The sequence below is a fragment of the Pipra filicauda genome, unplaced genomic scaffold (assembly GCF_003945595.2).
Source record: "Pipra filicauda isolate LSUMZ 115617 unplaced genomic scaffold, ASM394559v2 scaffold625_size209365_pilon, whole genome shotgun sequence".
Classification (NCBI taxonomy): domain Eukaryota; kingdom Metazoa; phylum Chordata; class Aves; order Passeriformes; family Pipridae; genus Pipra; species Pipra filicauda.
The window spans coordinates 176898-202307 of NW_024104782.1; the positions used below are offsets into that span (position 1 = coordinate 176898).

Sequence of the window (25410 nt, forward strand, 5' to 3'; positions counted from 1 at the left end):
TTTTGCAGAAGTTGAGGCAGGATGAGATCTGGGTCAGAAAATGGAAACATGCAAGGAAATCTCCCTTTTCTCCTTAAAATTACGAAGACCATAATGTCTCTTTTTCTGACAGTGTACTCTCCATTGTGTTTTTTGGAAAATCTGATTTAATTTTGGTTTAGGAAAAAAAAAAAAAGGGTAAGATACCTTAAAACTCTCAAAGGAGAGACTGTTGCAGAAAACTTTTCCGGTCCCTTAGGCACGTTATTTTGAGTTATATCACCGTACATAAAGTACTTTTAAAAATACCCTTGAAATCAAAGCTCATTCTTAAATGAAAATCTGTCAGTAAAGTAAGTTCAAAATAAACTTTTTAGACATCTATGGAGTTTTCCTGAAAGGTTAAAAAAATTCTTGCCAAAATCCACCCCCCCCCCCCCCCCCCCAAAATCTGGAAATTTCGGTCTATGATTTCAGGTCCTAGTTTAAACTCATGAAAATTTTTACTTCCTAGGCTAGGAAAATTTTTAATATTTTTTAATGTTTATTAATTTATGGCTTTCAAATTTTATTCCTCATACAGAATTTCTTCTGTAAGGCAGAGGATCTTAACATGGACCTTTTCTTCCAACCCTGAAATCTCTGGTAGGATTCCAGTTTACTTTGACTTTTCCCATTCATCTTTTTCTACCATCTGCCTTCTCAGAAGCACTTCTAAGTATGAGGACACGACCGAGAAAAAGAGTAAGTCTGCTTTAATGTGCTAGTTTGGGCTGCTTGCTTATCTCAGTGTTGTTGGGTTCTGGTTCGTATTTCTCTTCGAGTGCAGGCTTTTTCATTTATCAAAGCTCATTTTATTGCCTTCTCTTCCTGTACTTTCATGTCTATAGCACCTGAATGTTTTGTTGAATCGAGTTCTGCTTTTTATTGCTAATTTGTCCAGAGGAACACTGTGAAACAGAGGCACGGATCACAGTATTTGAAATCTACTTGTTTGTAAGGACAATGTATTTTTATAAAAAGTTTTACTACTAGCAATTAGCAAACATTTAATCATTACTTTTTTAAAGAATAACATTGAGACACGGTGAACCTAAACCCACAGTTGCTACTCTTCTGGAAGCCGACATCAGCAATATTGGAGATCTTTTTAATTAAACAGAATGCACTGCTGCCTGGTAAATTGTGTATGTATTTGTAACAAATAAAGCTGGTTAAATAGCTGGACTGAACCAATGCAAATCTATGTATTTAGTAGATTTTGCATTTATTCTAGTGGTTTATAAATCTAAAGAAACACTGTCTTTTTCAGCAGTGTTTCTTACAGTGCCAGTCAGGGTGATGGGCTCTGTCATCGTTCCTGTGTGTTATTTGAGTATTTTTAAGGCTTATCAAAAGCATTTGTCGAAGTGGTACTTGTCATTAACGCCAAATTGAGCAATGCTACATTTTTACGTTAAAATGAATGGGGCTGCCACTTGGCAAAACCCATGCAAACAGCCAGAACAGAATAAACCTCGAATATTTGGATTTGGAGGTGGCTTGTTCCTATTAGGAATTCAGTGGGCACAATCTTTCTCTTGGAGCATGCCCTATCTTCCTTCTGGCATTTTGCAGGGAGGAAACCATGTCCCCTGTCTGTACACAGGGAAAGGGAAGGTGCTGAGAGGGCAGTCTGTGACAAAGCAAACCTCTGGAAGGCCCGTGGTCTGAGCTGTTGCCCTTTCCCTCCTTCTCATCTCAGAAAGTCTTTGGTTGCAAAAGTTGCTTCTCAGTCAGCTCCACTCCCTCTGAATCTCATATTTTCTGGAAACTGGAGCTCTTATAAGGCATCTGCCATAGCCTTCTTGTGCATTTCACTTGATAACAGGTCTATAAACATAACTTTGTTTCTAAAGTGAACACAGTGCTGGCGAAATGTGCCAGCACAGCATGTAGAGAAAATAGGTAGAGAAAATGAAGCTGCTCTGATGACCTGGGGGCGTGGGTAGGGGGTCTGGGTTGCTGCAGAGGTTCTGCCTCCCTCCATGCATCTTGGGACTGCTGTTAAATGGAGCTTCTGACCATTTACATCTGTGTGTGGGGAGGCCCACCTGGCTTCCAGTGATGTAGAGTTGCAGCGTTTACTTCTGTTTGAATGCCCTCTCCCACACACTGAGGATTTCAGACCGGAGCAGACACCAATGTAGGATTCTCTGCCTCAAATTTCACACTACTGCTGAAATTCTCCATAACTGGAATTCATGAGGTTTTTGTCTATCTACCTATTGTGCCTGATCAATTATTCAAAATGCCTATTCGGTTCCCCAAAGGAATGGATTTCTACTTCTATTGCTTTTTATGCCTGTAACACTCTAGTTTTTTCCAATGCTCCACCTGTGAATGAATATTGAGGGAGGAGAAATGTGTACAAGCAATTGTAAAGTTACCCTCTGATCAATGTGAAATATGAGTCCCTCTCCTTGCCTGAATCACACAGCCACTGCATCACGCTGTGTTTGATGAGTGGGTGGTGGTGGGGAATAGGAGTTTAGGTGATACCTAGTTGCTTTATTTTGGATGAAAGCTCATGGCAGCCCTGAACAATCTGGCATTATATTCTCTTCAAAAGGAAGACCACAGTTACCACCGAGATTGGAGTTCAAGAGTCATTTGGACAATACTCTTGGGCACATGGTGTGACTTCTTGGGGATGGTCCTGTGCAGGGCCAGAAGTTGGACTCGATGATCCTTGTGGGTCCCTTCCAAGTCGGCGTATTCTGTGATTCTGTGATTATGGAGCTATTTTCTGTCCAGTCCTGAGTAATTGTTCCCACAGTGCCAATCATGAAAATTATTTTGTTTTGTTACAGACAGCCCACAAACAAATTTTGGAAGTGGATTAAAGAAGAGAAGTCCAGTTAATGCTTTTTCTCTTTTTACTATTTTGAGCATTTGTCCTGGTTTAGCAGCTATACTCTTCATCACTGTTTCATTGGCAGCAACATTTAACGGAATTTGTGTAAACCTAGTCACGTCTTTCTCCAGATCCTTTTCTACCTGCTCATCCCTCAGCCTCACATTGAGTCTCTGAATTTTGTCTGACTGTTGAAAATGGGAATACTCATGTGTCGGTTTATATGGGCACGGATTCTCATACTGCAGTAAATACCCAGTCAGCACCATTATCTGTACTGAGAAAAACTGTGCTGTAGGCAGGAAAGCAGTCTCTTCTGGGCTTTCTCATGCAGAGCATATTCCAGAGCCCAGTTCTGCTGGAAGGTGCTGAAGAAGGACTTGGATTACAATAAACACACCTGCCAAGGTGCTGTGGGAGAAAGTAAAATGCTTTTGGAATAGTGGAATATTTTGAATAGTCCTAGCTGGATTTAAACACCACAGGAGCCTATGAAAAGGCCCCTGATTCTCAGCATTTGGGCTTGAAAATTAAGTTTTGATGAGTAGATTAAATTCTGAAATAAAGTGACTCCTAGCAAGACAATGCCAAGTTGTCCTACTTGTCATTGGTCTGGAAGTTAGCAGAGACACCTCTCCTGGTACTGGAATGTATTCACATTTTCTCCTTTAACATTCCATGTTCAAACATATTTTAATTTGTTTGCCTTTGTTTTGTATTTAGATGCTTGTATGATTTTAAATCTAATAGATCCTTTCCATGTCAGTGACAGTATCTCCATTTAAGAGCATAATGCTTCTGGAAGGCAATTGTTTGTTGGAGAGACTGAAGATAGAAATAGGGCACAGAAATAGATTGCAAATATCTTTGGTTTTGATTTTTTTTCATCTAAAGTCTGCATTTCATCTGAATGGAAATGCATAAAAATCCCATTAAAATTGGTTCCACTTCTTTGAAATGTGCTGTAAGACTAATTCTGACAAAGTTGACTTTTTATATGCTTCTATCATGACTTACAAAAGGTAATAAAAATAAGTTCTCTTGGATAGTCACTATAAAACCTGGAATGAGAGGAACATTACATTTGATACAGACACACTTAGTACTACGCCAGTAAAAAGAGACAAGGACTCTATCAAATACTCCTTTGACTTGGCTAGATTTTCAGTTGCCTTGTAGGCTGACAACATTCTTTGCTAACATCTTTCTTGGTGAAAAAGCTGAACTTTTAATAATTTGTCAGATAACACAAAAGGAATATTTTCATTGATCCCCAACTCCCCCCCAGTCAATGAGTTGAAAACGGATTTATTTATCTGGGAGAAGAACCTACACCCTGCCAGCCTTCCTCTTCACAAATGAGTTCATCAAGCAAAAGCTGCATATATTTTATTCTTTTGGGTGAGTTCCCATCACAGGTCTGGAGAGGTCTGACAAGGTGCTCACACCAAGGTAATCCATCGCTCTCATCTTTAAAGAAATTGCTGTATCTGTCGTTTTACAGGACAAGTATTTAAGAAGTAGTCCCATGCTCATCACATCATCACTGCTACAGTGTTTTTTTTCCCCTCCTAAATTTCTGCTCAAATGAACCTATAATCAAGCATTTTTTCCATAAAATCATGCTGAATCTCTCCCCTTCAAGTTAGTTTTGAGTAGTCATAGGAACCCGTAACTCTCAGAACAAATACGTGTCTCCTGAAGTGCTCTGAAGAACAAACTGACACTGAGTATAGATTTACCTCACACTGTAAACATTGGGATCCAAGCTTCCATATTGTAATAAACTCTGATGACTTAAGACTAAATTTTTTGAAGCTCAAAGTGTGCTGAAAAGCCTGCATCCTCTGATAAACAGAGTATCCAAAAGCAATATTTGCAAAAGCACCCCAGTATTTTAGGATGCTGAGACTGACTGATTTTAAGATTTATCACAAAGTTAATTTGAAAGAGTTGTCCCAGGTGCCGTATATAGATTTTATAGTATTAATATGAAACAAAGATATCCAAATTTTTATTCACAACTGGCTGCTTCGTGGCCATGCAGCTAGATTCATTCACTTTTTGGGCAAAAGAGTCACAAGTAGAAACCTATGCATTGCCGAGACCTGCCTGAGTTTTCACAGGTGATACTGTGGAGAAAGCTGGCCCAGAAGGGCTCCAGCCCAATTTTGCATGAAAGCCTTCTCTAGAGGAAAAAGAATTTTACAAGGATTCCTTTTTCTGAGGAGACCTAACAGAGAAGAATCTTTACTCATGGGAAGTTCTGACAAGTGTAAGCTTCTTGTCAGGTCTTTAATAACTTCCAGATAATGTATTCAGGCACTCCTGACTTCCTCCCTAAAGAGAAATGTGTTGGCTATTTTTGTGAGTTAACAATTAAAGGGTTATTTCATATTAAAAGCATTTTTAGAACTTCAGAAAATGCCCAGAAACCTTGCATGTGGTTTCAAACACAAATGAGAGCACTGCATTCACATGAATAATATTGTAGCTAGTGATGGTTGAAAACAATGAAAAAAAGTCACAAAATACTTTAAATGTCAAGGTGACTTGAATTTCACAGTGTTCTGTCCTTTTGTAATTTTTTGAAGGTTTTACAAAGTATCTTTTCTTCAGATCTGTTTTTGTTACCAACTGCAATAAAATAAAGGCTATTAAAAAACTCAGAAGTTCTCCTTTCATTTCACCTTCTTTTTTCTTTTGCCATTCTGTGTATTTTAAAATCTTCTTCAAATTCCAAAGTGACAGAAATACAGAAGGTATTGGGGTTTTTCTCCCCTCCTTTTTTCTTCCTTTGATAGTCTGTATTCATCCCAGTCATAAGAAATTTCATAGCAATTCCAGGCTGTCAAACAAAAATAGGAAGGGAAAAATGAAATTTAACGAGAAAAGAGGAAAAAGGCTTTAGTCTTTTTTTTACGTTAAATTCATAAAAGGAAGGAAAGAGGGAAATACATGAAAACAGCAAACCTTTGATATTTGATTTTCAATATTTTCAACACCAATGAAAACCTGGAATATTAAAAGCAAAACTAAAAATTCTGAAAGCATTTGATGTGCTTCTTCAATCACAAAAAAGACCACTTTTGGTCTGGCAAACGGAGCTAGGGGTAAACATCTGACCGACTTGAGTTCAAACATCCCCATAATCGTAGATCAGTGCCTGAAGGGAGTAGATTTTCCCCTGAATAGAAAGTGGTAATCATATGTCCTCTGTTTGCTTCAAGCTTTCCATGGGAGGTATTAGTCTCATGCAAAGTAACATCATCTGATTTTGGTTACTATGGCAACTGGTTGTGAATGGCTGCAACTGTAAACTCGGGGTCCAACCAGGTTTGTTCATCTTCCTGCATTTGAGCTGTCTGAGTGATCCTGTATTATGATATATTTCATAAAACAGTGTTTTTATTCTCAAAAAGCCAATGTACTCAGCAAATTTCAGGTTTTTTAAAAAAAAGGTCTCTGATTGGTACCCAGTCCTTCTGCTGTGTGGTATTTTGAATACCTATCATAGCTTGAATAACCTGATCGAGAGGAATCAAAGTTTGGTTTAGTTTGGTTTAGTTTTCTCCCCCCCATCCCCGTCCCTCATAACTCCTTTTTTTTGCCACTTTGCATGGAGCCAGGGCTTTTCTTGGAAACTAGAAAAACTATGTGGGAAGTCTTTTTAACTTGGGAAAGATATACTGCCTGGGCCAGCAGACGGGGTTGGGACCAGGGAAGGGAGGAGTGATACCAGTGGTACACATTTAGACTTTTTCTGGATTTGCCAGCCCGAGTGGGTCACACACCAGTTTCCACCAATGAAGGTGTCAGGAAGGTGGGTAGTGGTGGAGAAGCTTAATGTAAAAGTGGAGCAGATGAAGCTGACAAAAACCTCTATGTTTTAGTAAAGCTTTAAAGTCATATCCTATGCTGTAATTGTGCTTTAATCTACAAGACCTTTAAAAATGTTCAAACTCTGAAGATAAACTTCTTTCAGAGTGCTTTAACTTCACCTGCAAGGTCCAGTTGCAATAGCTTCATGTGTGCACAGGTCACAGGGGAAATGCTGAGACAGCATTAGGGTTTGTTTGTGATTCTAATTAGTCACTGTGACAATGAGAGCAGTGCCCAAGGCTTTGAGATCTTGTCTCTTTTTATATGAGGTCTGTATGAAACTTAGAAGATTGTTGAGTCTGGTCTAGTGGAAGATTCCTTGCCCATGGCAGGGGTCTTGGGACTAGACAATCTATAAGGTCCCTTCCAACCCAAACTGTTATGTCACTCTATGATTCTATCACTCTATAATTTTAAGTGTAGATACACTTTCTGGAAGATTTATAGCCAGGAGGTTAGAGCTTGTTTCACTTACAACCACTCTCCCGACTAGGAAGAAGCCCCTTTCTCAAAGATGGTTGGATGTTTTTAGTCTCTGCATTCTGAGGAAGCTTTCAGGCTCTCTCTCTGGTATGAGGAGAGATAAACCCTCACAGATGTTACAGGCCTTGAGTTGGGGAGGGCCTGGGGAAAGGCCAGCGAACATAGAGCCCTGAGGAGAACAGGAGGTGTGTTTTTCTCAGGCCAGTGTCTTTGTAGCACTGGTAGGAGTACTTTCCTGGTAAGTCTAGCTTTCTCGACTTTGGAATAAATTTTCCTGAAATCCTTCCACTGCCTAGCATTTCGGAGGTACCTGTGTGCTATCTTACTTGACAATAATTCTGAGACGGGCTTGTGTAACTGTACTCTGATGCCACGGCCACCTCTAGGTTTCATCTTGTTCACACAAGTCTGAACAGACTAGCTGGCCATGCTGGTTTGAATTGTTGCCCATTACAGCTCAGATGTGCTCCCTGATCAATCCATATGACAGTCTGTGCTACCCAAGATGAGTTTAGTCATCAGCCTATGTTGCATTTGCACAAACACAAAGTTGACCTGATGGCCTTCTGGTCCCACTCCTGGGCTCAGATGGATTGAACCTCTTTGACCTTCTGGGCACATCAGAGCTGTTTAATGTCAGTCACAGTTTTCTAGAGCAGTGAATGAAAAAAAAATATAGTTGACATTTTATTAACTTGAAGGATTATGCTTTCAGCAACATTCCAGAGAATAGTTTATCTACAATATATTATTTTTTTCCACCCATATTTGAATTTCAATACTCATCAGTTCATAAGCAGAAACAACTTCAGAGAAAACAGGGACAGTATTTATCATACTATGCTGTTTACCACTGGAAAGAAAACAGAGAAGCATTCCTATTCTGTCATACCTATACTCTCTTTGTCACATTACAGTCTCTTGATGGATAGCTCTGCTCATTGCTTTTTTCAAGCTTCTGTCCACACACAGAGGTATAATTACTTAGCACAAAGGCAGTGCTATTGAGGGTGCCAGTTAGGTTTTTTTGGGTACTTCAGGGACCAGTTCTGGTTTTCTTGTCCTTCATCTTACATTTTGAGCAGAAGCTTTCTTTTCCTGAGTGCCCAGGCATTGCGTAGCACAAAGTGGGTGAGGGGTTTTAGATAACTCAGCTAATATTAATCCCCTCTGCTGCAGTTTCCTTTTTTATGGTGCTGAGTGTGCTCTATCCCCCCAGTAGGCAGTGGATGCTGAGAGTTCTTACCTGGGGACTGGGTCCCAGTCAGTTTTTAATGCTGGTGAACTGGCAGGCAGGGGTGATCTCTTGTCTGCTTGTTCTGCTGTGAACAAAGATGTGGAATAATCTAAAGGTAAATAATGTTGTAACTCATTTCTTAATACCTCATTTAGCTTTATGAACATGGGGGAAGGCAGAAAGGAAAAGAGGCAGGTTCGTGTGGTTTTTTTTGCAAAGCTTGCAAGCTAAAAATGAGTACTCCTCACAGTATATTCTGATATGTTTCTGATATGTTTTCTCACACTTTTCTGATGAGCTTTTCTGCATCATGGAAACATGAAATCGGTGTAGCTTGCTTGTGTGTGCAGATGTGAGGCGAAATTCTGCTCCCCCTCTTCTCCCTCTCTCTGATGCAGAAGACAGAAATCAGAGAAAAAAACATTCAACAAAAGAAGCGAATGGCAGCAAAACTAACACAGCAGGAGGGCTGGGGGGGGGTAGCAGCAGGCTGAGCAGGAGAGAGGGCAGACAAAGAATTCAGAGAACAGTTGCAGGAAGGCATACATCCTAGAGCAGCTTTGAAAGAAGCATTTGGTTAAGATTTAACAAGTTAATCACTGCATGCTAATTACTGTTAATGAAAAGATTAAAAATAATAAAAGCAATTTATCTAATTCCAAAATAATTAGCCTTAATAACTTGTTTGTACAGCACATAGAAAGAGATTTTGATGGAAATCCACCCAACATCTGTGTGTGCATAGTGTATATAATAGCAATAGGTTCTTGTAAAATGTCTGACAGATGTAAGATCATCAGCCTTGCTGAGACTTTTACAGGGTTCTAGGGATCTAAGCACCAATTTATTCTGATTTTCTGCTATGTTTGCAGGTGCTCACGTTTCTGAAAATGAGGATCATCTCTCTGCATTCTCCCTTATGGGTGCCTGTGGTATTAGTCCTGCTCTATATCTCAAAAAGCAGAAGAGATGTTAAGGGACTTCATCAAGGTGATTAGGGAATTACTGTTGGACTTGGGGTCTGCCTTCCTGGCACCTGTGGAAAGATTTATGCAGGTTACCTATCCTGCTTGGCTTATGTGTATCACAAGTTTGAGTAATAATGCTCTTTTGGTAATGCTGATAAGTGATGTTAATTCCCTTTGGGATTGTTGTGTAGTGATTTAGCTGGTGTGTAATTCAGTTTCTTTATGCACAAGGAAAAGTTAATACAGTACTTACTGTGGCTTGAATTCAGTCATTATAGCAGTCAGTCAAATCACTGGTAATGCAAGCTGAGGGGTACAGGTGTGAAATGGCAGGGATTTCTCATCCAGGTGACTTGAGTAATTGAAGCTATCTACAGAGAAATCTCGCAGAGTGAAAAAGGGCAAAATATTATTAACATCATTATGGCCCTTATATAATTGAATGAATGATAAAGGTATTGGGGAGGATGATGAGCCTAGATGAGTGTCACCTGTGGAAATTCCTGACTGAATAACTCTGCTTAAACTATTCCTTTGTTGATGGCTCTGACTTGTGCATTTGTTGCCATCTTGGCTACTGCTGTAGAATTGGGCAGTCTAAGTGATCCGAATTAGCACTGTTGGCTACCACCCTGACTATGTCTCTACATTTAGCTTTTCCACACATGAGAGTGGTGCAGCCTTTTTCCAGCTGCCCTCCTCCTTCAAATGTCTCCAATGACAACAGTGTGAGTGACCACTCTACAGCAAGCTGGGTACATACTCTCCTGGTTTTTGCAGGCTACAATGAAAAAGGTGCAGCAGCAGCATGTGGTTAAACTGATGCAGGGTGTAGACTTTTTGTGGAGAAGTCTCATCAGTGTTGCTTCCTTTCAAGGTGTTTTTGGGTGGAGATGTCATCTGCTGCACCTGAATGAGTGAGGTGGAAGCCTCTTAAATACTGATGGTAAGGGTCAGGGCTTGTGGGAATGAGCATAGTGAAGAGGGTTAGGGCTGTGGCGATGCTGCCATCTTTGTGGTGCTGTGAGGATCCTTGGCTCAGGTCCTCTGCTCGAGCTCTCCTGAGATTTCTAGGCTTTGTCTTCTGGGGCACTGCTGCAGCTCAGGCGTTTGGTGGAGTTTTGGTGATCTTGATGTTTAAGAACTACAGATACTTATTTCAGGAGTCTTACTTGTCTCTCCCTGGTTGGCTGGCTATTGCAGCTGCACTTATCTTGCTACCTACTGGAGTTTTGGCTGTCTCTATTTCTGTCAGGAGCTCCCGCAATCGGCAAGGGACTTTAATGTACCTGCTGTTGCTCCTTATTTGCCTAGAAACGTCTTCAGCAGTTCTGGCACATGTCTACTCTATTAGGACGGCTTCTCAGCTGGAAAGTGCTATGAGTCACCTTGTCTATCAGCACAATGGGTCATGCTCCCAGGATCCTGGAAGTAGGGCTGTTGATGTGATGCAGAGGAAGCTGCAGTGTTGCGGGGTCCACAACTACACAGACTGGCTGAAGGCAAGAGCTGCTTCTTGGCATCTTACACCTTGTGTCCCTGAAAGCTGCTGTAAGGAGAAGTATTCTCACTGCAGGGGACACTTAAGCCATCTGGAGCAACTTTCTCAGGAAGGCTGTCTGAAGAAGCTAGAAGACCAGTTGTGGTTTGTCATGCTGTATGTGTTTTGGTGTTGTACTGTGTTAAGCATCTTGAAGCTGTTGGCTGCTGTTAGCAATGGCATCCTCATGAGGCATCAGCCATTCCATGACCTCCGATTTCTGGACTCAGATACCTTCTCATAGGACTGAAGGCACTGGCTATTTTGCTGAACCTGCTGCATGGCTCCTTGGTTGTGTACTCCTCTGTGGCTGCACTGGAAGACAAATTTAAAAAAAATATTTGCAAGTAAATCAAACTAATTGATCACTGCTGGATTTTTTTTTTTTTTAATGGCATGATATTAGATCAGTTCTCCAATAGTTCTTTTTCAACAGTCCTCCTGTATCTGAAAAACTTAATTGCTGGGGATGGACTTTATCATGTGGATACTCAAAACTACTGTATGTGAGTGTGGGTAAAGCAGTAAGAAAAGTCATATCTTGCTCAGGGCTACTGGTTGTGGGGTCATGACCTGAAGTCTTGGATTGAATATTTTCTGTAATAGAATCTTGAAAAGTAATTAATGTATAGACTTATCCATCTTCAAACTTGCATTAAATGCTTTGGGTTTTCTACAAGAAGCTTTTTGAATAAAGTTTAATATATTTTCTTTCTTTTTCTCCTTCACATAGAGAGAAACGTTCAAGAACTAACTTACTCTTTGGTGGAAATATATGTCAGTTTTTGAAGTGGCATGAGGGTACAATCTAAATAGGTTTGACAGCAACAGAGTAACTAATAAGATGATATGCAGCAAGATGTATAGCAGTCTTGGGAGTTGCACAGGCACAATTCCCATATTAAAGAAGAAGAAAGTCGGTCTATTTATTAATTTATCTCATGACAGAGCAAGGAATGAGTCAATTATTTTTGCTGGAAAAGTCATGGTGGGTCATATGAGGGCTTGAATGACAACAGCAATACAGTGCTTTTTGTTAAGGAATGCCAGTCCTACTCCTAGTAAATCCTCTTATCCATTCTCTGTCAGTCTCATTCCAGTCTGCATATGACGAAATCGGCTATTTTAACATGTGGGCTACTCATATGCTTGTTTATGTCAGTGCTATTGATGTTTAGAAAAGTACTGGTAAAGGCTCTGCTCTACCTGTGTAGGACTGTGGATTGGTGCTTGTACATATGTGTCTGTTTAGGAAATGCCCTGAGCCTCACTACTGACCTGAGAATAGGAACTCTAGCAGCTTTATCCCCTAGTTAGTGTATGTAGGGAATCTCCAGGGCCTACAAGCACAAATCAGAGGACATATTTCAGTTCTTTTGTGCTAATTATTGACTATGTGAAAATCAAACATGAAATATACTGCAGGGCTGCTTCCTTTAAAAAAACAGAACAAGCCACAAAACAAACAAAACCATAAAAAATGCCCCAAAGAACCTCCCCAAAACACCCCAAACAATTAAGGTATTGGTTTAGATAGAGGACCATAACTAAGTCATTGGGAATGTTCCAAAGTAAATAAAGGAAAATAGTTGTGTCTTTGAGAAACATATAGTAGAATGAAACATTTCTTTCGTATTGCTTGACATGGGATGCCTATAGCAATGAATGAAGTTTGTCTAGTTAAGAACCACAATAGGGGTTTTGTGGTACCCTGAGACATAAATGTTTTGTAATGCAAATTTATTGCTATGACACTACAAAGATGCAGTGAAAATGAAGTGACAGCAACTGGCCCAGGAAGAAAGAGTTTGCTGAAGAAAGGAAAGTGGAAGAATGGAGTGAATGTAGTATCTTTTTGCCATATCCCTTCATTGAACAGGATATTTTTCTTCTCAGATCTTATACCTCATGACTTCTTTCACAGTTTCTGAGTCAGAGTCTCTCGAAGTGGAATGCACATATTTTTCATCACTAAATGGAAAGTAGTATTTTTAGGGTGATTAAAGAGAATGTGGATTTCCTCATCTACTTTTCAATCTGCTAAAAGTCAAGGTCATGCATACTCCCTTTACTTTTACTGTACCAAGAAAATTATAAGATAAATATGAAATAAAAGAAATCTCCGGGCTTAACTATATGAAATTACTTTTAGTAGTCATTTTTTTTCCCCTGTATACTAGTCCAGAAGAGAAGATCTTAAACCTGGCAAGAAGTGTGAGGACACATGAGACAGACACTCTACAGCTACAAATGGTTGTTAGTAGAGACTTACAGGGCAAACCAATAGATTTATTACCCCTTTGGCACTGGGCAGTTTGATTCTGAATAGTCACTTCTGGACAGAAATAACTTCTTTTGAAATAAAAATGGTGCTATTTCTAAGTAACTGCACTCTATTTCTGTCTTATAAGATACATAAATCTTTGGGTACTATTGCAATCTGCATTACATGCTTCATTCTGAAAGGATCACCAGATGTTTTTCGTAATCTGAAAAAACGAGCAGTTGTATAGGGAGGCAGCAGATGACTTACAGTCAACATCTCTGAAAACTGTGTTGCTTTGGATTTGAAGGGGAGGAACCGATGTCCAGCACAAAGCTGGGAATATATCTGTGATTACTCTTTTGCAGAGTTTATATACGTAAAGATGTATATACATATATTTATTTTTATACATGTATATATATAACCTGCTATATTCCATGACTGAATTGGTGATTACACTTTGCCTTTCTTAGAAGGCAAGTCAGAAAGGCAAAATTATTCCAGAAAGGTAAAAATCATTATTGCAGCCCTTTCACAACTCTCTTTCTTTCTTCCTGTCTTTTTTTCCTAGAAGTCTGCCTTTTTTTTATTTCTTTTTCGTTTATTGTAAATGATAGCCTGACTTAACTGAGTAGAACATAATTCAGATTCCGAATTATGAGTTGTTCTTCATTAAATCTATTGTCTTTTCAGTTTAATATTAAATTCTCTCTCACAAAATAGAAATATCTGGGCTTTGCTAGAAAGTGATTCAAAACTCAGTCCCTGCCTACCTCATACAGGTATTGTCAAATTACTTAAAGTTACTCTTTAATTGAAATTATGGCTTTTATAATCTGGTACATTTTTCAGGTGATTCCCCCCCCCCCCCTCCCCCCCTTCCCTGTACAATGAAGCAGGAGGTTGCAGTGTTATGCTATGTATTTTCTTGAAAAAATCATCTTGTAGGGCTGGGCTAAGTTCCTTCTTACAAGCGGAATTATTACACAATGGTAATCAAGAAGTGGAGAGAAGAAATGAAATCTAATTCTTAAATCTTACAATACCATCCTGGAAGATGACAAAAAGCAGCGTAATTTTTGACCTAAGAAGTACAGAAAATGAACTGAACTACTTATTCAATTATGTCAAATGATCAGCATTCATTTATTAAATGATGTAAAGTGAAATTAAATTAGAGCAAGTAAGTGATTACATTATGTAAAGCAATTTTTAAAACTGGGTAATATAATCACCCTTCATTTATTACATTAGGTTCAGAATGTTGAATATTGGTGCTGTTATTAAATTCATGAAAATGCTTATAATGATTGACTAGTTAAAACAGAATTTGCAAGTGAAGCCACTCCTTTCTGTATTTTTTTTTCAGTATTGACTATGCTGCTATTTCTTTCAAAATGAGTGAGATTTCACTACAACTTTCCAGGCAATTTTTGTTATTATTACAGGTAAATTCTTGCAAACATTACTTTTAAACATAACTTTTAAGATGTCCAAAACAGGGAGAAAGGGACCAACAATTAACCAGCTTGTAAGTGGGGAGAGAAGGGGAGAAAATGGGTACTAAAATTGCAAGCTTATAGGAAACATACTAATGCATTTTGAAAATAAAATACTTTTATATCTTTCTACAAGACAAGATTTTGTATTTTGCAGACAAATAGGATGAAACTATCACATCTGATGATTACATTGAGATTTTTCTGTGATGAGAAAATGGAAAGATGTGATCCTGTTATCCACAGACAGAGGTTGAAATTGCATGCTAGTCTGTTAACCCATTTTCTCATGATTATACTGGACTAAAGAAAAAAAATATTTCCATCGTATCTCTTAAAATGTCCTTTTTTGCTACTCAGCCATTCATGTTGTAGAACTGGGTTGGAGGTAATAAAAAGTACTAGAAATAGGATCTATTATTAGGTGGGCTTCTTTTTTTTCACAGTACTTAGTGAAAAAACATTTGTCTAAGGACTAAAATATCAATTTCTTGCTGAAATTCAGGTATTTTTATTGCCAGAATTTTTTAATGTCTTAAAGAATGTGTTCTTGCTGGGTGAGCCAAGTGCAAAATCCTTGGGAGTCTATAGAATTCTAAAATTAATCTAATTGTGCAACTTTATGCTGATTACTTGCAGAGCTATGTGGAATAAAACAGCACTCCAAACTCTAGGTAAGAGTAACTGTGCAAGTGGCACAAAACATTATGCATATAGAAAAGGTAGCAGATTTTAGCATGTCTAGAAGAGTTATTTCAGGTACTTGGAGTATATTCCTTGGCTGACAGAAGTAAAAAACTGATTTTTTTTAATTTTTTTTTTATTATTAATTTTTTTTATTTTTTTTTCACAGTTTCCCCTTGCTCTGCCCAGGATTTTCATGCAGGAGTAAGCTGGCATGTTTGTATGAGACAACCTCTGTCATTTCACTCAAAGGGGAGTTACTTTTCTTTCCAGGGCAGTTTGTTCCAATTGGAAAACAATGCAAGGGTTTGTTAAATGTGGCAAGACCATGCAATGACAAAATAGGAAATTAAATAGGGTTATGGGAGAACCAGTGACTGTTGTGCTCCAGTTGAGGAGAAAATGGTGAGAGAAATGAGTAGTGCAATAGAGGTGAATACAACAGCAACAAATATGCAAAATAAAAAAAAAAAAATGGAAAGCAGAGGAAGTATTTTTATCTCTATGTCTCAGTAATTATGGTCTTGTAGTGCTGTTAACTTGAGGTTAAAAAACTCACCACAATGAAATTCTGAGATTGTAGGACACTTTCTTTAACCTCTTGCCATAGCAATTGCTGAAATATCTAGCCACAGGTTTCCTCTCTAATTTAGTGTGGTTTGAGTTTATTAACTTCCCCAGAAAATTTTATTTTAAAGTTTTGAAATTATGAGCTTCAACATTCTTTAAGAAAAAATATATGTAAATAATATTTTACATATGGCAAGCTGTATTATCTTTTATCTTGTAGTTTGGAAAATGGATCAGCATGTGGCAGACAATCTGTAAAGCGAAGTATGAAGTGTTTGTAAGTACCTTCTTTAGTTCTATATTAGGCCAGAGAGGGGGAAAAAAAGAACAATGTACAGCAGATATGAAGAAATAATGAAAATAAAATTAGGTTTATATAGTGTATATGGCAGTGAAATATGTTGGCTATTAAAGAAATATATTTTAACAGTTTCAATATTTTCTCCCTTGTTTTATGCAAACTTACAGCCATTATTATCCCCTGGTCTAATTAGAGGATCAGAATAGACTCAGCAAGTGATGACCCTAAATTTATACAGTGTAGACATTTCTATAAATTAATTTCATATAGCATATTTGCTGTGCCTTGTATAAACAGAGGAAAATAAGGATAGTAAAAGAAGCACTGGCACTTTCTGAGCTAATAAAATCTTCAATGGCAGCATGTTCTTCTGAATGAAGGATGCTCTCATTAGTCTCAGCTAAGGGAAGAAAAAACCCCCCCAACCAAAATCTAAAAAAACCCCTAAATCCACCCCCCAAAACCCAGCCCCCCTCAAAGCAAAAAAACCCAACAAAAAAAATGAGCCAAAAAACCCTCAACCCCCCCCAACAAAACAAAAAAAAAACCAAAAAACCCAACCAATGAAAACAAACAAACAAAAACAACAACAAGAAAAAACAACAACAAAAAAGCCTAACAACAAATAAAAAAAACAGTAGAAGAAAAAGCCTGGAGGACCACTGCACAGGCGGTGGAAAAGCTTTTAAAGTAGGAGTGGATTGAAGTGATTCTCTTGCTCAGTACACCCATGTAACGAGGGCTAGGGAAGCCCAGGCCTTGCTGACACCAGTTCTTCTGCCTCATTTTTCACTTTTTGGTGTGTGATGGCAGCTGGTGTGTGTCCTCTGAGAGCTGTGTGTGAATATGAAAGCATCCAGCATGGGTAGAGCCCCTTCCTTGCTGATGACACGTAGTCCTGACTCCTTAGGGTTTTGCATCTTTTCGTGTGTTAAAAGCTTTTCTGATTGCTGTTTATGTGAAAATTAATGGTTTAGGCACCTGAGAGGTTTGCTTCAATGTACAACAGCTTGAAAATGAACAGGGGCTGTGCAGATAGGTTTAGGTAGAAGCAAAACTAGTTTTATGAGTAAGAATAAATTATTTGAAATTTTTCTGGCTAAGAAAGAGCAGAAGGCTTTGTATTTTATCTAGACGTGTAAAATATCTGAAGGAAATCTCTGTGGGCAAAATACTCCCAGGGTGATAAAAGACAATGCTGAAAAGCTGCTGTGCCCTCACATTCCACCCGTTTGGTACTATGGTCCTTCAATGATATTAACATGAAATTGGTTTCAACTCTGGGTCCAGATATCAGGGGTCAGCATCTAGCTGTGACTTGCTGACCTTGCTGGATGTCCTTTCAGACCAACTGCTAGCTTTAGTAACAGGGCTTCTGATGGCATGCAATATATGACTAGCTGATCAGAGTGCAACAAAACTAATGACTCTCTTCTGCTTTGCTGTGTGCTTTACTCTGAGATAAGAAGAAAAAAATTTTGTATGTTTCTTCGTTAAAACAGAGTTTTCATCCTGCATTAGGCAAAACTCCAGGGAAACAACCTTTCTCCACCCTTAATTAATCCAGAGAGTGAACAGGAGGATGACTAGACAGATGGGACATAATTTAAGTATGGAAAAATTGTCATCATCCCTCTTTAATTAGTGTTATAAGATGGCTCTCTTCAGATATAAGTAGATATGACAAAGATGTGTTTCACATATTCAAGAGGGTAATTAAACTGCCACATGCTCAAACCAATATACATACAGATCTGATTAAAAAGCTGACTCCCTGAAAACAATGATGGATGAGGTTTTAATGCGCATGGGTATTAGAAAAGCAGTGAGTAGGGATTGCTGTGAAATGAGTTGCTGCAATTCTTGGTTGTAAAGGGAAAAAAAAAAAGGAAAATTTATTAAATTTAAAAGAGGGAAAAGCTATAAGGAGGAACTGAAGACACAGGAGGATGAATTCATGCTATATAGTTTAAAATAATGTTTTAATTATAAAGACAGAAGAGAGCAGGCATACTGTACCAGTCATCAAACCAAAACATATATCTCTGAATAGTTGTGCATTATGCACAGTGCAGGCTGCTTTTTCACCTTCAGACCATATGGTAGCTCTTCAAGAAAAGGTGGTAAGTTAGGAGTGTGTATTTCTGGAGATGAATTTTAACATTTGCATAGAGACAGGCCAAAAGGAAACCTGAAGTCTTCAGTTGCTCTAAAAGGGCAGAAAACTGGTTTTGGGTTTCTAGTTTTTGTTTCTGCCTTGCTGTTGACAGTGTTTTTCCTTAGCAGTAAAACCTTGTTTCACCACTTTAAATAATAAAATTGAGTAAAAAGGATTTCCAGTGTAGGGAGCAAGATTTGCAGACTGAATTCTTGCTTTAGCCTGCTTTCCTCTGGTGAAGTCCACGTGAACTCTTGGACACACTGCAATAGTAGGTGTGCAGTGGAAGAAGCCTGTAGAAATTCCCAAGGTGATCTGCACATACCCAGTGGATAGTTTGCCCATCTGCAGGTCTATCAAATCCTACAAGTTGATAGGCTTTCTGAAGGCTGCTCCCTTCATGAGACAAACCTTGAAGTTTTTTTGGCATTTAGTTTCCGTGTACTGTCACTGTTTTGGCAGAGTGCCTGTTGTGACTCAAAATCACAGAACAAACTTTGCCTAATTGCACTGAATGCAATGGAATTGGTGTGTAAGTACGACACTAAAAAGGTTGTTGGATAAGCTTGGTAGGCAAGAGAATTAAGGGAAAAGAGGAGTTAAACGCACTCATGGTTTCCTGTCAAAATATTGAATAAATTTATTTACATGTGAGAAAGTCAAAAGAAAAACAAATGTCAGTTCTGTTGCTTAAAGGAAGACTGGCATGCCAAGTTTGGGCCCAGTCATATTGTCCTCCATTTTCACTATATCTGCTAAAAAAGACACAACATCATCCATATAAGAAAGCTTATATGGAAACTGATGGTGCAGCTTTTATCTGTGAGATGTAAAAGAAGGCAAAGCAAATGGTAAAATTTTTGCATTTTCACGGATGTTTCCTCATTCAGCTCTCTTGGAGGTTTGAGCTGCAAATCTTATTTTTTCTACTATTGAAAATCTTGCTTCATCCTGCCACTTCACCTGGTAATTTAATTTTTTTAGGTGAATACCACTCACTAACAAATAATATTGTTTCCTGACATATACTCAGCTTTATTGTTGGTTTTGTACCTGCATGCCTGGCAGAGGAGTTCAGCTAATGGAAAGCTTTGATAGAGCAGAATGACTAGATGCTTGTTTTTTTCATGCTAGAATATTATAGCAGTTTCCAGATTTATTTTTTTTGTTTTTTTTTTCCCAAAATTGTTTATATAGTTACACTCTGATAGCACAAATGGCCTAACACTTAACATATCTGAACCAAACAGAAATCAGTATCCATTAAAGTTGGAGCTAGGGTTAAATAACTAAAGTAATATAGAAAATCCCTGAAACCTGCTTCAAACTGAAATTTCAGCTCCAGACAGTCAGCCAGCAGAATTACACTTTTATTTATTTTCTGTCACTTTCATTATGATTTATTCCTCTCTATATAAATAATCCCTGTACTGTACTCGGGGAGTCATTTCATTTTTGGGAGATAGAAATCGTTCATTTCCTGCCAATGGAAGCTCATAAAACAATATATTGACAATTACATCCAGCTGAGCTGGTGATTATGAGATTAATTATTGTTGTGAGTGATGGTGTTTATTTGCTTTAGGTTTTCCAGCTCTGTCATGTTGGGCATTTTCTGCGGACAGAAGGCATCTGTGCAAAGAGCACTGCAGTGGCTGTTGGACATGGGGTCAGGCCTCTGCTGAAGACTCACAGCTCTCCCCCAAATAGGCCGGGGCACAATGGGCTTAGCTCTGAGATTTGCAGCTGAAGGTTTCCTGACAGCTGGCAGCTTCCTGACAGCTGACGTTTTGTAAAAATGACTCTAGTACAATTTGGGTCAAATGCTGTCTTTGAAAAGGAATCTCTGGGTTTCATATGCATGCGGGAGTCTATTTTCACTTTTATTCACAGTAGGTTATTCAGGGTATCCCGCAGGTAGCAGTTAAAGGTTTTCCCTGCAGTGACCATGAAAAATTAGTGTCATGACAGCTATGTTGTTAAGAAACTGATCTGCAGAAATGCTAGACAGTCTCTCAAATATTTTGGACCACGTACTATTGAGCAATTACATTAGAAATCTGAGTAAATGAATTAGAATAAAAGCCAGGGAAGCAACCAAAACACCTGAATATGAGCTACTGAGCAATCATTCTGAAGAGATGAAGCTTTCTGAGGTGGGTAAAACACTCAAACCCCAATAGTTATGAATGCATGAACTAATATTTTTTCATTAAATGTGCTAAGATAATTCAGTTTATTTTGACTGAAAAGGACTAGGAATTGTTCTCCAGAGTGGCCTAACTGACTGATCCATGTAGGATGTGGCAAGCCCAAGCAGACAAATGACAGCCATGAATCTCCTCAGGTTTGGCCTGTACACAGGCAGGTTTGCAAGAGAGAAAAAAGGTTCTATGACTGTGATAGCTGTCCCAGAGCCTAACTGTCTGGTGATGCTGAAGGCAATTTCACTGAGCAGGATGGGCACTGCTCTAAAAGCCAGAGGAGAGAAAATATAGGTGACAATTTTCTTTTTTCTTACCAAGGAAGTGAGTCACTGGAGATGTATTTGCTCCATGGCTCATAAGATCCTTGGTTGTGCAGCAGCTCTGTGGGTGGCAGCTGATGGTGGTCAAGCCTGGGGTGAAGCAGTGGACAGCCTGCCTCGAGTTGCTCTGGGGGCAGCACCGAGCACAGGGATGCCGAGACATCATGGGGCACCCCAAAGTCAAGTGCCTGAGACACTCTGCTGAACATGAATGTTGCTATTGAAGATAACAGGAGAAATGTTGCATTACATGGAGTATCTGCAGGCTGGAGACCTGACCAAATAAATGGCAAATGCAGATGCCCCAATCATTTACTCAGCCTGCTCAGCAGACTGACCTTGAGGCAATGTGCCTCCAGTGCTCAGTTACATCACGTGCTCTGTGCATCATCAGACTATGCAGGCCTGAGTTGGATTATGATGAGTCCTTTCTTTTGTGCCCCTTGTCACTGTCCTTGGAATGGACAACTTCCCAGAGTTGCAGTACGAGGTATATCCGTACAGAAAACATCACACAACGTCCCAGTGAAAAATCCATGGACATTGCATATTCCACGTCACTTCTAAGAAAATTAGTTGTCATGTCAGCAGTCATACAGTGATTGCCCAATGATATATATCCTTGAGTGGAAATGAACTGTTTAAGGAAACTTTTATATATATATATGTACACATACACACACACATATATATATACATAAAATATAGAATATATGTAGAATACTTTGTCAAGAGTTTGTACCTTTAATTGTATTTTACTTCTATGGATAGCAGACCTTTAAACTGGTCTAAATGTCAGAGTTTTTGCCATTCCTCCTCCTTAATCTAGATAATTGCCAACTAGAGCATTATGCGATATTTAGTTAAGTATAACCTTTTGTTAAGGCTGGCATTTGATTTATCAAAAACTAATTATGATGAAATTTTACTGGGGAACAAAAGAACATGATCTATGTGGTGGATGCCAGAGATCTCATTTAGCAAGACTGATATCTGCAAATGGAGTCAGGAGCTCTAACTTGGTGGATGGTTTTATATTGGCTCAAATAGATATGCACCACGTGTCTGATATTTTTAATAGGCAATGCAAGAGATAGGGAACGGTGTCTATGTTAAGGAAATGCAAATTAACAATGAAGGGCAGGAAAAAGTATCATCCCCTCCTCCTCTGATGCCTTTTTAAGACTGCAGTTGAGAAGCTTATGCAAATGCTTTGCTGTTAGCAGCATTTATGCAGGGATCTGAAAGGTCTCTTAGGGGATGACCAGCTTTCTTTAATTTTTGGAGTGCTTGGATGCTGTAGAAAGCCATGAAAACCTTTGGTTGTCACAATGACAGGTGATGTTTTACCTGTGAACTCTGCCTGAAGTCCCATGCTAAACTAAGTAAAGAGATTCAAGTACACTGTGAAGAAACTGACAGAGTTCAGCCACTGTGATAAGTCCACAGCAGCTGTTCTGCCCTTGAGCACTGCAGTTATTTGTCAGATAATTCTTTGCACAATCTTTAAGAGTTCATGCAAATGCAGGTGAGATTTTTTTAAAAACATGCTTTCTTTACAGTTGAAACAGTTTCAAAACTGAAATCTAGCCTACTAAAAAAAAAATAAAGTGGCTTTGGCTATTACAACTGGTCTTAGCTTCCTCAGTCATTGGTTTATCTGTTTTTTTCCCTGTGAGTTTATGATGAGATTGTTCCCTCTTCTCAAAAATTCCCACTGATAGGTGAAAATTTCATACAAGCTGTAGAAGAATGACAACCGGGACCCAGTTACTAAAGTGATTTCTCAGCATGTCTGATTTGGCCCTTTTGAACTCTCATTGCAATTTCTGAGCCTGTGCATAAACCTGTGGTGTGGTTTGGATTGTAGGAGGGGGACCTATGGAGCTGTACTATAATGTGGTAATGCTGCACATATAAGAGCAAATTTGACCCTGTCCTGACAAATGAATGAATAAGAGGGAGCAAAAGAGATTCCCTCACTTTACTATGAGCTTAAATACTGCTTTAACTGGAGACCACTTTTTAATTAATTAAATTACTTATTTTATTTAACTTCTTCATATGAAAGGTAATTTGCCTTAAGGCAAGAATTTTCCAGATACTTCTCCACTTTATTTTCCTTCTTTTAAAGATATGGTTCATTTTTCTGTGCAAATATTGTGTAAGCCAGAAATAGCCTTGTTTGATGCAAAGCTGTATTCCCAAAGTTGCACTAGTTACGGCAGAACAGTTTTTAAGTAAGGACAGGAAAGGAGTTTTCCTTTGTAATGTTTAGCCTTATTCCAGAATATCACAGTAAAGTGGGTTGCAGTTTCCCTTCCTACCTCAATCCCTATTTAATCAGGATCAATCATCATTCCAAACCGAAAGAAAATACCCTTGTTCTATGAAACCCAGTGTTTCCATTTTAATCTTTCTAATCAGCAAATCATATAGCCATAATTTGCTCCTGTTTATTTCCAGTGGATGCCCTTCTCATCTGAAATTGCTTGTTTCTTTGAACAAATGCTAATAAATGAATATTCTCTCATCTGGAAGAACAATGCTGGAAACATTTCAGAAGGGAGCATTAAAATGTGACAGATTTTGGTTATGACTGAGTTTGTCTGTGTTTGGTGGAGACATACAAATATCAAATTCTTCTTGCTCTGAAATGCTCATGGTTTACCATTGGTAAGGAGAGAGTGGTTTGACAGGTACAAGAGGTAAAAAATTTGGACTAAAAGCCTTTGGTAGCTGTGCATGACCTGCTCTCTCCTCCGTGCTGTCCACCATGTCTCACAACATCTGTATGGTCTGCTAAGGATGAAATAGAAGGTCAACTTTGTAGCTGCCAAATAAATGTTGTTGTTTTTGCAGGTAGGAGATGAAATGTGACATACTCCAATATTTTATCTGAAGCCATGAAGTGGAATATCTTGTCATCATATTCATAATCTCATTCTTTGGGAAGAAGAGCAATTCCAAAAAGAAATTGAAGTATTTAGTTGCATTCTAGCCTTTTCTTAAAAAGCACTTGATTTAAATCTCACATTGGGTTAAATGTGAATAGAGGAACTTTCTTAAGCTGAATAGCACTTTTCAGTGATTTACAGGTGCTAAAGTCTTTTTGAGTTGATTAATGATTATTTCATTTTTGGTCAGTTCAAGGAACCCTGTTAATAACAGATGTTATGAACTGTAAATATTTAAGCAGAAAGAGGAGTATTTATTCATTTAAGAATTACTTTCTTCCTCTGGTAAATTGAGAGCAATAATACTGCATGACAGACTTGGCCAATATATCTATGTACTCTGGTCAAACTGGTTTCAAAGATACCTAAAGTCTGGTGGTCCTGGGAAAGGATATACAAGCTACAGCACTCAGCTGCAAAGAGACAGTGCGGTAGAGGCAAAAACCGGTACCACGAGGGAAAATTCCCTTTCTTTCAATTTATAATTTTAATTTTATACATTTATACATTCTCTGATGAAAGGGAAAACAGTATTATAAACATGCTGTAACTCTTGCACCAAATCTTAGATCTGCTTAATACCATGGAAGTCGGAACTGTCATAACATCAGCAAACAGCAGAGAGCTTCAAGAGAAGCCAGTGTATGCAACAAAACATACGTCTTTTTACCGGTTTGTTGACATCAAAATGTTTTACAGAAAATTAAAGCTTAAAACACATAGTCATTAGGAATCTAAGTTAAATCTTTAGGGCTAAACGATTTGTTTTGCAAATTAAGTTTCTAGAAACAGAAAAGCTTTTTTCGTTTTTTTCTTATGTAAAGGTTCCTGTTTCTAAACCAGTGTTCTTCTGTCTATTTTTTCAAATACCAACCCACCTGTTTGTCTATGTACTTCTAATAGCTGGAAGTAAATATGCAAAACTCCGATAATAATAATGTTTAGATAGAAAATTTATTTATTCATCATCTTAATATTTCTATGTGTTAAATACAATTTTCTGTTAGCCTTTGTAGGTGCTTCTCATCTTGTAAACTTACACAGTTCATCCTGTCAGTTTGGAAAGGGTACCTCTATGGAAAGAGAAAATAAATTTAGATGTCTGTATGTGGGTCTAAAGTCTGATTGCTTTGGTTCTGCAGCCAAAGGAGATTAAGCAGCCATTGAACATAGCCTGATGTTGGTTGTGGGTGCAGGGCCATCATGTTGCGTGAGGACTCCATGACGAATGCAATCTGAGATTATCTGGATTGATAGTGTACAAACCTTTACTGCAAGTGTGATGCAATTTAATCTCTTTCTTGGAAAATTCCAGTTTATGCACCTACTGCCTTTCTATATTTAGAGACAGGTACTTGCCATGTGGGACAAAAGAGATAACAAGAAAACCTCAGCAGCCAAATGCAGCCATAAGCAACACAGAATGCTATTCATTATTTCAAATTTGTTGTGGTTCTTTTCAA

At 38.5% G+C, this 25410-nt stretch overlaps 1 protein-coding gene across 1 annotated transcript; it reads left to right on the forward strand.

Annotated features, from left to right (window-relative positions):
* Nucleotides 1-10410: 10410 nt before the first annotated feature.
* On the forward strand, nucleotides 10411-11229 carry LOC114002199 (tetraspanin-3-like). Its single transcript, XM_027748063.2, has one exon. It carries the CDS (start codon nucleotides 10414-10416, stop codon nucleotides 11227-11229), a length of 816 nt encoding a protein of 271 aa, XP_027603864.2. The 5' UTR covers nucleotides 10411-10413.
* The last annotated feature ends 14181 nt before the right edge of the window (nucleotides 11230-25410 follow it).

Bases quoted from the DNA above. Each gene is read 5' to 3' on its own strand.
- LOC114002199 (XM_027748063.2), top strand. From the start codon at position 10,414: ATGAGCATAGTGAAGAGGGTTAGGGCTGTGGCGATGCTGCCATCTTTG.